This window comes from Hevea brasiliensis, chromosome 6 (assembly GCF_030052815.1).
Source record: "Hevea brasiliensis isolate MT/VB/25A 57/8 chromosome 6, ASM3005281v1, whole genome shotgun sequence".
Taxonomy (NCBI): Eukaryota; Viridiplantae; Streptophyta; class Magnoliopsida; order Malpighiales; family Euphorbiaceae; genus Hevea; species Hevea brasiliensis.
The window spans coordinates 28,309,014-28,321,018 of NC_079498.1; the positions used below are offsets into that span (position 1 = coordinate 28,309,014).

At 33.1% G+C, this 12,005-nt stretch overlaps 1 protein-coding gene across 1 annotated transcript; it reads right to left on the reverse strand.

The window, feature by feature from the left end:
- Positions 1–6,422: 6,422 nt before the first annotated feature.
- LOC110644490 (uncharacterized) lies at positions 6,423–11,218 on the reverse strand. The gene is made up of 8 exons (XM_058148529.1): positions 11,056–11,218; positions 10,259–10,438; positions 10,034–10,096; positions 9,731–9,797; positions 9,405–9,505; positions 8,539–8,583; positions 7,414–7,884; positions 6,423–6,744 (listed from the first exon to the last, which is right to left on the reverse strand). Exons 2-8 carry the CDS (start codon positions 10,391–10,393, stop codon positions 6,574–6,576), a joined length of 1,053 nt encoding a protein of 350 aa, XP_058004512.1. The 5' UTR covers positions 10,394–10,438; positions 11,056–11,218; the 3' UTR covers positions 6,423–6,573.
- Between the last annotated feature and the right edge of the window lie 787 nt (positions 11,219–12,005).

Sequence of the window (12,005 nt, forward strand, 5' to 3'; positions counted from 1 at the left end):
TGTTTTGGTTATCATGCCCAAAACAAGAAGTTTTTATAAAAAAGAAGTCACAGGGTCAGTCCTTGAATGAGTAACTGATGAAGTTGAACTCACTTTCAATCTCAATCTCAATGAGAATGAACAATAAGCACATGCCAACGAGTCACTCGCAGGATAAGAGGTGGCCCCAATTGCATTTGACATAGCTAGCATTGATGCTCGAATTTCTCAACAAATCACAAAACAAATTGAAGCCACTATCAAGGTTGCTTTTGAAGTTGGTTTCAAGTCTTTGTTTGTTCAACTTGAATAAGTTAGCAAAGGATCCAGGAGAAATTCACCTGAAGCTAGACTACCTGGGAGGCAAACATTAACTTCAGCTAATCAAGTATTGGCTAACCAATTTGAGTCTAATGAGGTGCAAACAACTCCAACTCAAGAGGAGCCGCACTTCCAGCCACCTCAAAGGATAGAAGCAACTCCAATGTCTACACTTACTCAAGTAGTGAGGTCATTCATTGATTGTCAATGAGGTAATCTGTCTGCTAATACTAATCCTAACACTCTCCCACATGTGTATAATATTGTAAATGTAAATACTATCCTAAATAATGTAGCCAATAATGCAGAGAATGCTACGATTAATTATGTAGCACCACCACCATCACCTATGCATGCATCCATAGTTCATTGCTCAGAACCTCATGTTAACTATGAAGCCCTTAGGACTATAGTCCAAGAGTTGTATGGACCTAGCCTTCGCCAAGTAGGCCATTCTGAATTTCTTACCAAAGGCCAGGAGAATCTGTGGACACTTACATTGCTAGGTTCAAGAATATGCGCAATAGGTATAAAATATTTTTACCTGAATGTGAGTTTATTAAATTGGCCTAAGGTAGTTTAGATATTGAGCTTAGGAAAAAGTTTCAAGGAATGGAATTTAGGGATTTCTTTAAACTTGTTGCGAAAGTAGCAAACTATGAAGAATTGCTTAAGGAAGAAAACCAGAAAAGGAAAACTTCCATGGGCACATATTTTCAGGAAACATTTTATAATGTGGGTATTGTTCATTTTGTTAACATGGGAAGTTGTGTCTGTCCTATTTTATCTAATCGACAAAACCTCTAGAACCATAGAAAAAAGCCTCTTCTAAGCCTCTGTCGTCCCAGAAACAATATTCTTTTGACATAATAAGAGCGGAGGAGATTTTTTATTTCCTTTTATGGGAAAAGTTTTTTACTTTTCCACAGGGATACAAGATGCCATCCGAAGAAGAGGTGAAGGGCAAATACTATTGTAAATACTATGATGTTTGGACTTATCATACCAACTACTACTGGGCATTCAAAAATTTGGTCCAGGATAAGATCAACAAAGGTGTTCTCAAATTACTAGAGAAAAGTGAAAACTCAATGTTGATAGATGAGGACCCATTTTCATTGGTTCAATATCAACAATATTGATTTGAAGGCACTTTTGGGGATTAGGAAAGCTGAAAATCAAACACCGAAAGATTATGGACCAAAGCTGATGTTGGCTTTGGTTCTTAAGCAACAGATTTACAAGGTTCTTAATAGACAGCAGATGAGACCAACAAGAAAAATTGCACTTGTGACAGATCGCTAGACTTTAGGCGCCATAAGCCAAATACAACAATAGAAAAGGTTCGATTTGTAGTATCGTCTAGAGACACACCTATTGGTGAATGGAATTTGGTTCAGTGCAAGAAGTTTCCTAAGCCACTAACCAGGACACAAAAAAAAAAAGGTTATAGCAAATGAGGGCCAAATAATGCCGCAAAAGGGATTTTTGTACCAAGGACAACACTGAATATCAAAATCTAGATAAAAAAAATTCGTAATTAATATCAGCTCATGATTGGGATTTGCTTGGTCAGCTATTGGGCAAGTTTGACTCTATGTCAAATACTCCAAACCACCCTCAGCTAACATACCACCATGGTCTCTCTTATGGTGTTGTTTAGTCCTCAATCGCTATAACCTTCTTTTCTGTGTCCTAGTTAGTGGCTTAGGAAATTTCTTGTGCCATGCCAGATTCCATTCACCAGCAGGTATGTCTCCAAACGGTACTACAATCGAACCTTTTGTTTTGTTGCATTTAGCTTCTAGTGCCTATGTCTTGTGATCTGGCTCACAGGTACAACCCTCCTTATTGGTCTCATCTGCTGTCTATCAGGAACCTCTTCAACTTTGGTCCATAGTCTTTTTGTTTGATTTTCAGCTTTTCCAAAGCACTTTCAGATGAATATTATTGATATTGATTGTTGCCACTGGTGAAAATGGATCATCATCTATCAACTTTGAGTTTTCACTTTTCTCTAAGAATTTGAGAACACTCTTGTTGATCTTGTCCTGAAACAAAATTTTGAATGCCCAACAGTAGTTGGTATGATGAGTCCAAACGTCACGGTATTTGCAGTAGTCTTTGCTCTTCACCTCCTCTTTGTATGGCATCTTGTGTCCTTGTGGAAGAGTAAAAAACTTTTCTTATAAAAGAAAATAAAAAAAAATCTCTTCCACCCTTATTATGTCAAAAGAATACTATTGCTGGGGCAGCCGAGGGTTAGAGAGGCTTTTCTCTATGGTTCTAGAGGTTTTTTACTGGTTTAGATAAAACAAGATGGAGAAAACTTCCCATGTTAACAAAATCAGCAATACTCAAATGATAAAATGTTTTTTGAAAATATGTACCCATTGAAGTTTTCCTTTTCTAGTTTTTTTTTTCTAAGCAGCTCTTTATGGCCTGCTACTTTCGCAGTAAGCTCAAAGAAATCTTTAAACTCCATGCCTTGAAACTTTTTTCTAAGCTCAATATTTAAACTACATTGGGCCAACTAAACAAACTCACATTCAAGTAAAAATATTTTGCACCTATTGTGCATATTCTTAAATTTAGCAATATGTGAGTTCATAGATTCTTTTGGCCTTTGGTAATTCATAAATGACTTAGCAATAGACACTTTATATTCAATTTTGTAAAATTGTGTGTGAAACAAGTATTCCATGTCTTGCCAAGTGTGCACAGATTCTCTAAATAATAAAGCATACCAAAAAAAGCAACTGCAGTTAGGGAATTTGGAAACATCCTTAACTTAAACATGTCAAAGTTGAAATTAGCAAGCTTACCACATTGAACAATAAACCTACCAATATTTTCTAGGAAAGTCTGTATCTTATCTCCTGAGAACAAAGGGAACTCAGGTATCTTATAACCTCTAGGGTAGGGATTATTCTTATCCACCTAGGTGAGATGTGATTTGTGAAATTCAGGATGGCGTACTTGACAAAGGCTACGTCCATACAACTCTTGGACTATAGTCCTAAGGGCTTCATTGCCAACATGAGGTTATGGGCGATGAACTATGGGTGCATGCATCGGTGTTGGTGATACGTGATTAATCCTAGCATTCTTTGTATTATTGGCTACATTTTTCAGGATAGTATTTACATGTGCAACATTATATACATGTGGGTGAGTGTAAGAATTACTATTCGTAGACATATTACCTCATTGATGACCAATTAATGACCTCAGTACTTGAGTAAGTGTAGACATTTGAGTTGCTTCTCTCCTATGAGGTGGCTGATAGCGTGGTTCCTCCTAGGTTGGAGTTGTTTGCACCTCATTGAACTCAGGTTGGTTAGCCAATGCTTGACTAGCTGAAGTTGATGTCTGCCCCCTGGGTGGTCTAGTTTCAGGTGAATTTCTTCTGGATCCATTGCTAATATGTTCAAGTTAAACAAACAAAGACTTGAAACCAGCTTCAAAAGCAATCTTGATACTGGCTCCAATTTATTCTACGACTTGTTGAGTAATTTGAGCGCTAATGCTAGCTAGGTTAAATGCAATTGGAGCCACCTTATCCTGCAGTTGACTCATTGGCTTGTGCTTGTTGTTTGTTCTCATTGAGATTGAAAGTGAGTTTAGCTTCATCAACTTCTCCTTTAGGGTTTGACCCTGTGGCTTCTTTTTCATAAAAACTTCTTATTTTGGGCATGATGACTAAAACTTGTGTGCAAATGAGAATTGAGAGTATGGTGTAGAAAGAATAAAGCAAAAATGGTGTCCCACAGAGTGTGCAAAATTGTTGTTTCTCATGCAAGTGATTTTAGTCAATTTACATGTATCAAAAATATGTATGGCCTTTTCTCACGTGTGAAATAGATTACGAGCATGTTAGACACGTATAATCCCAATGTGAAATAAATGTGCACCGGTCTGACTTATAAATATTATGATCGATAGGAAAGAAATAACATAATTTTCCCTTGGGTTCCTTAACTCCACTAGGATGCACTTTGTTAAAATCTATACTTGTTCAGTTTTGTGAAAATGAAAAGAACTTGATAGCTTGAGAAAAGTTAAAGGACCTAATTTTGTCTTGGATTCTCTAACTTCACTAGAATGCACTTTGTTAGAATCTCTACTTGTTCAACTTTTGTGAAAATGGAAAAGGACTTGATCGCTAAAGAAAACTTAAAAGGAAGCTTATTTATTGAAAAGTAAAATTGTGCTTGAAAAGTAAATTGATCATTGCAAAAAATATAAAGATTACATTGAAAAAGTAAATAGAGCACTTGACTGAAAAGTAATTGAAAGCTTTGCGGAAAAGTAAATCCGTGCATAAAAAATGTAAATTGATAGCTTTGCAAAAAAGTAAATTAGCTGCTTTGCAAAAAAGCAAATTGATTATTTGGAAAACGTAAATCTTTGCATGAAAAGTAATGATCGCTTTGAGAAAATGAAATCATTGCTTGAAAAGTTAATTGTGCACCAAAAATTAAATGACCTGATTGCTTGAAAAGTAAATATGTGCAGAAATTATAAACTGGCATTAGAAATTAAAAGCAGATTTGCAAAAATTGAAATATGGACAAAAAAGTTATAAATTGCATTAAAAACTCTAGAGACTGCTCACAAGAATTGAAATATTTGCAGAGAAAAAGTAAATTACTTGCTTGAATTGAAATTAAAAGACTGGAATTGAATTTGATACTAGACCCAAAAGTAAAAGATTAGTTGAAAATGTAAAGAAATTAGCTGAACTAGAGAAAAATTGAGCTAAGACATTGTGTCTGTCTGGTATTAATTAATTGATTATATGTGTATTAAATGAAGCCTAGCACATCAATTTATAGGAGAAGATCTCCTTGGTGGCTAAGTCTTTTATGTCCACTTTTTTCACTACTTACACATATTTCTCTCCACTACTCTACTATCCATAACCACCTATACCATAACCTTCTATAACTACTCACTTATATCACTTTGTCCACTTTCCTACTTCTCCACTGCAGAAATTAGATTTATAAATACTCATTTGAGATGACATTTGAATTTTCCATTTCATTACCTTATATATATATATATATATATATATATATAGAAAATCTACAATCAAGGGCCTTTTGCCCACTCTTAAATTAAATCTTTTTTTTCCTTTAATATTTTTCAACTTTTTTCACTGATTGTTGAGTAATTTTTATAGTCCGTCCCTGAATGTTGTCCTTGTTTCACTCCCATTCTTTCACTCCAATTTGTTAAAAAAAAATTCCTGAACTTTAATTTTTATAGTCCGTCCCTGAATGTTGTCCTTATTTCACTCCCATTCTTTCACTCCAATTTGTTAAAAAAAAAATTCCTGAACTTTAATGTTGGTAGGTTTCAAATTTAATAAAACAATGAAATTACTTTTCTCTTTTTTACTTCATTTTTTCCCACATTCAAAACATATTGGCCGTTTTCAATCACCTGAATTATTATAAAAATTCTAATGTCATTACTATGATCTGTTTTTTGAAAATGAGAATTTATCCTTCATCAGAAAGTGGCGAAACTACAATTGTAAATATCATACGGTATTTTGAGAGATTTTTTAATATAGAGACCTTTTATTGTAAGTTAAAATGATTTTTTTTTTACAATTAAATTTAAGAATTTTTTAGTAATAAATTAAAATTAAAGGACAAAAGCGAAATATAAGATAAAATTTAAAAATGAACTATAAAAATTACCCCTATTTAAAAAAAATAACCAAGCAAGAAAATTAATAAAATTGGAATTTAATCAAAAGAGAGAGATCAAGAGAGAGAAACACGGAAGAGGTGGTGGAAACTGGGGGAAGCGTGATGTGAAAACAAAGACAGAAATATGGTGCAATTAGGCAATTCTTCAAACTCCTCACAAATGTTATTGCATGACAAATTTACGATCAAAACCCATAAATTACTGTTGTTTCACTTTGCAAAACTAATAAAAAGCCAAGAAAATAAGGAATAAATAAATGAATAAGTGTATGCAAACAACCTTGGATTTACTGAACGTTTAGATTTACATATAAAATTGTAAAGAATCTGACAAAGAATTTAGAGAAAAAAAAAAAAAGAATAAAGGCGTGGCAGCAAAATTAGATACCTACTGGCTGAACATTTAAATTCTCATTTCATTATTATGAAACATAAAAAAATTAAGGAACATAAAAAAATAAAGGAAACTTGTGATCTATAATATACAAATATAGTATTTAGAGCAAAATGGAATCCGAAAATTTTTGGGCATTTCTGAATTATCAGTTCACCTGAGAAAGAACTTCCAAACATCTCTCTCAGTCATCTCCTTCACTAAATGGGCTCCAAAAATGCCCTCTTCATCTACCAGATTCTTCAGTTGCCTTGCTCCATTGTTGAAACCAATATAATTTCTCTTTGTTGCCAAGTATAATACTCCATATGGTGGCCTCAAGCACTGCTTATTCAAAAATAAATAAAATTAAATATAGAACTATACAAAACACACTATTAGCATCCAAATTTTGATTTATAAAAACATTATTTGCAGTTAGTCATCTATCCATGGCTAACATCCGTGTTGATTTTCAACTTAATCAGATACTAACTAGGGTATTTACACTTTACATTATCAGGATCAAAATACTTATCAGTAACATCAAATCCAGAGATTGAGAGCTAGGGGAAAAGTTATGGATATCTAAAGAGCTTAATTAACCACACAGGCAAGTGAGCTTCCTATTCCAGCATTCGGCAGTATGCTACCAACACTACCATTGATATATTATTGAACTTCAGAACCTAATAATTTACTTGTTCATTTTATCATTGGCCATGTCTGTTATTGTCACAGAAACTTAACTGAACTTGTATAGTTTTTCATCAAGTTTTGAAATTTTAGTCATCAGGAAATTAACCAACTACATACAGTGTTTTCAATGATTCACATAAAAGGTGAATGAAGTCTAAGTTTTTGCTATCCAAGACTTATACCAAATAAAGAATTTTTTCCCTATGTTCTCTCAAACTCCATGTTATATGTCTTGTCACCTTAGTCAATGGATTGCTAATGCAGATGGTGCTTTCATATAAACAAAACAAAAGAATTATGCAACAAGAAACCAACCTTTTTAATGAGAGCATATAGCTTTTTCAAAGAGGTCACCGAGTATGGGATATCTGTCATCAGAATAACATCATACCCGCCTTCACCATGATCTGTCTCACTAGCCCTCTCCCATGCACGGCTTCCTGAAAGCTTTCTTGATCGCCTTGAGGAAGTTTCCTGACCTATGATGCTACCATCTTGGCTACTACACCCATCCATGAAATCCTCCTCGGACAAGCTCTGGCTCATCCCTGTTGTCACTTCGAAGGCATCATTCCTCACAATAGACAAGACTGTTGGAAGTTCTTCCCAGTCCCCAGCATAGAAATGCACTGATGGGGAAAGAGGATATCTTGATGGAGTAAGAGGGCTCTCTGGCTGTCGGCTCTGCCTGTCCCTAGCTTGCTCAAGATTAGCAAGGACATTTGGTATAGTTGTGCACCTTATGGTTTCTGCATTCAGGTCTTGAAAGTGTACTGTGCAAGCTCCCTGTCAAACAGCTAGTTAGCTTCTACTGACATAATGTCAATGAAGAATGAAGATATCATAAAAGTCTATACTCATCATGTGTCATTTAAGAAAAGATAAGAGAGAGCAGGAAAAAAAAATCAATCCCATTCAATTCATTGGTTTTTACAAGGATAGGAATAACTTTTAAATCATTCAATTTAAACTTAAAAAAACTGCGTGACCTCCTCAGATTTAAAGGGATTGCAGAAGGGAACATCAGATTAGTTTTATTTGAATTATATGTATTGTACAAGTGCTTTCAATTATGAAACAATACCCGAAGCATATTAGCTATCTATATGAAACTCAGAACGATCATTTGGCTTTCCATCTTAAGAGTCTTAAGAGGAAGTGAGGAACTTAGTAAAACAAGTGGTTTACAAGCAAATAATACTTAACATTCAAGACAATATGCAAAATCTCCATTCAGCTTATGACCCAAATAATAGTTGCTCCCACATAAACAAATAAAAATAAAAAGCACTGAATTTTCTATGACACAAAAGCTAGTTAAAGTTAAAAGGCTAAATTTGACAAGAAATGAGCCATTATATTCATGTGTTCAGACGTGATAATAACTTGAGAATCAACAACTAATAGAAAGAATGCTGTAATATGGTCAATGGCATATACCTTGAGGCAAGCGAAAATCCCTGGAAGTCCATAGCCACAACCAAGCTGTAAAAATCACCAAATAAGGAGATCAACTGTCAGCCGATATTGTTCATTACTTTAAATGAAAAAAGAGTTATTATAGCTGCATGATATCAAGGAAAGATTGCAGCTCCTACATCTCCTCAGGAAAGGAAAGTAATAACAGTACTTGATTGTTCAAAAATGACAGATGAAAACTAATAAGAAAATTTAAAAGTACAGATCAGATGCACAACTAGGACATTGATCTGAATCCGGAACATATTTAATAAAGAAAACATAAAAATATAACTTTCCAATCACAGGCTCCAACAATGTATTTTTTGAAATTGGATATTGATAACAAATAATAAATTCTGAATTAGGTTTAATCTAGGCAATGCCAGCCAATTGCTTTTAGTCTATTATAATGCCACAAAAAAGATATCAAATTAGAGAACATAGAAATAACCGCAGGCTCTAATAACGTTTTGACTTTCCAGCAAGATATAGGTAACCGATAAAATATTTTCAAACCAATTTAACCTAGACAAAAGCCAACAAATTCTTCTCCATCTAATATAATGCTGCCAAAATAACTAGTTTCTCATAGCATCTGTATAATTAGAATATGATTGTTCATGATAAGACGATGGTATCTCATGTATCCAATGTATTATCAAATACTGGATTTTGCTAAATAATTAAAAATGTCTATCTGCATGCACACACAGGCATATGTGTTGTGGCAAGTTCAGTAACTTATTAAGACCTCTCTAGACCATGAATGCAACCAGTAGGACTTTAAAACATAAAGTCAAAGTATAGAAATATCAAGCAGCAAAAAATTTCAGTAACTTAATTACCTCAAGTACCCTCTTGCCTCTAAAGCTCAGTTGTCCATCACGAATCTCATGCTTAAGGACATTTACAAGATCAATAGAGCTGTCCCAATATTTCATAGACCCTGCAAAATCAGAAGGTATAGCCATCACCACCTGAGCTGATCCAATAATTTGAATTTTTGTACACTGAAGTATATCATTGTACTCTGTATGTGTGTGTGTGTGTGTGTGTGTGTGTGTGTGTGTGTAAAGAGAGAGAGAGAGAGAGAGAGAAAGAGAGAGAGACTCTGAAAATTGAATTGATCAATTTTATTTTGAAGTGCATGTTGAAAATCTGATATACTTACCATCAGATTTTGAGGATATAGTTTCAGAACCAGTGAACCCAATAATATCAGCAACACTAACTTTTCCCTGTAAGAAAGATTCAAGCTCATAAACCACAAGAAATTCTACCAAAGGGAAAGAAAAAGTTCTTTTATTTATCAATAACGGCATTCAGGAGTTATGCAAGAAAGGTTTTATAACAACTAAATGACAAGATGGTCTCTTTAAAAAGAATCAAATTCCCATTGTTATTAAAGTCTTTGGCAAAAATGACAACCAACTGCTAAATGTAAAAGAAATCACCAAAAGAGGATTTTACATACCTTGAACACATTAAGGCCTTGCAATTCTACATTCTCCCCAGCATACTTATAAGGGTGCGCCATCTGCAAAGCAGAAAATATTATGCATATCAATTAAGGAAAAATCCTAACCTCCCATTCCCCACCAAAAACTCCAAACAATTATGATATGGTAAGTCTTAACTTCCATTTCTTTTACCGGATGATACCCTCAAATTAACTTGAAAATAATAAGAGGAGGCCTACCTTTGAAGGGAGAATCTCAACTGCAGGAGAAGGGAGATGCACATCTCTATCCGAAACATTGGCGATGCAGTGACTTGCTCGGTCTTGAGGCACCAAGCCAAGTAAGCACTGTGCAAGCAATGATGGTGCACGCATTGTGCCTTAATTCTTAAAAGAAGAGTTTTTGAGCAAGAACACAACCTGCAAATATCAACATTTCACATCACCAGCCTTTAAAAAGAATCTGAGCTATGGTACCAACACAGAATTCTGAGAAATTCAAAACATCTACCATTCCTTATCATTCAGTAAACCAACAAGAAACCTAAGGAGAAGAGGGAGAGAGAGAGAGAGAGAGAGATAGAGGGCAAAAACAACAGAGAGTAGATTATTCGAAGATACCCAGAAAAATAAGTATAACGTATGCAATCCCAACCCAATACAGTAAACTTGAGAATATAAGTATATAAGCACTTTAAATACACTTGAATATCCTCAGAATTTGGAATAATTAATAAAAATATTGGAAAAGGCGTGTAAAACAATCAGACAGATTAATTAAGCTACAATGAAAATCAAATAACAAAGAAATGGAAGAATCTGCACCTATTTAATGTCTATAAACCCAGAACTTCAACTTTATATTAAAATTCAACACAATGAAAATCTAAAAAAAAATTATGAACTCCTCAATTCTTGAATTAACTTCAAGAACAAAACCCAGAAACCAGAATTCTACCATATGCGATTAAAACAGAAACTTCTGCAATTTGCATATGCATTACAAAATTAAATCATCCATGAAAATAAAAACTCACCCAGAAAGAAGAAGAAAAAGGGCAGTGATTTATGAGCAGGAATTTCTCTATGGAAAAATTGATTGTAACAAAGAACCCCACTTATGTTATAAGGTGCAAAAACTAAAGAGGAATAATGAAAGCTTGCAATTTCAAAGAAAAGAGATCGTCTACATTTAAAGTCAAAAAGCGGACTGTATACCAAAAACCCAAGGGAGAACACAAAGAAGCTTCTTACTCAGGACGAAGGACTGTATCAGCCGCTAGTTTCCCATAATGCCCTTGGGCATTTCCCATAATAACGTCATTGGCTTCTTTATTTTTTGAGGGAAATTCTTCTTAAACACGAGATGAAAAATATATAATGAAATTTATTTATTAAATATATAAATTATTTATATATTAAGATAGATTTAACTCAGATATAGAAATTTATATTTTTTATTTTTTTTAATTTTATTAAAAAATTAATGAAAACTTTTTATCTATAATATTTTTTAATTGAAAATTTAATAATTTTTTATTTAATAAAATTAATGTAGATAATTTTTTTATTATAATTATTTACTATGACAGGACTCTCACAATATATAATTAATTTTATTATATAATTTTTTGAGAAATTTTCATTTAGTAAATTCATATACATACAATAATTTTACTATAATACTAAATCTTAGTGAGAAAATTATTGTATGTATATTAGTTTTATTGTATAGTTTTTTAAAAAAATTTTATTTAGTAAAATTGAAGTATATACAATAATTTCGTTGGATATAAAGTTGAATGATATATTTTTAATCACTAAATTAAATCAGACTAAACTTGACATATAATATTTAAATACAAATTTAATATATTTTTTATTATAATAATATTAAAATAATAAAATACTTAAAAAATTAATAATATTAAAAATAACATTATTAACAAAATTGTTTTTAATATTTAAAATTCATTACCAAACGCGT

Bases quoted from the DNA above. Each gene is read 5' to 3' on its own strand.
- LOC110644490 (XM_058148529.1), bottom strand. From the start codon at position 10,393: ATGCGTGCACCATCATTGCTTGCACAGTGCTTACTTGGCTTGGTGCCT. The intron at 7,885-8,538 runs GTATATGCCATT...GCTGTTTGACAG, and splicing joins GGATTTTCGCTTGCCTCAAG to GGAGCTTGCACAGTACACTT. The intron at 6,745-7,413 runs GTTGGTTTCTTG...TTGAATAAGCAG, and splicing joins TATATGCTCTCATTAAAAAG to TGCTTGAGGCCACCATATGG.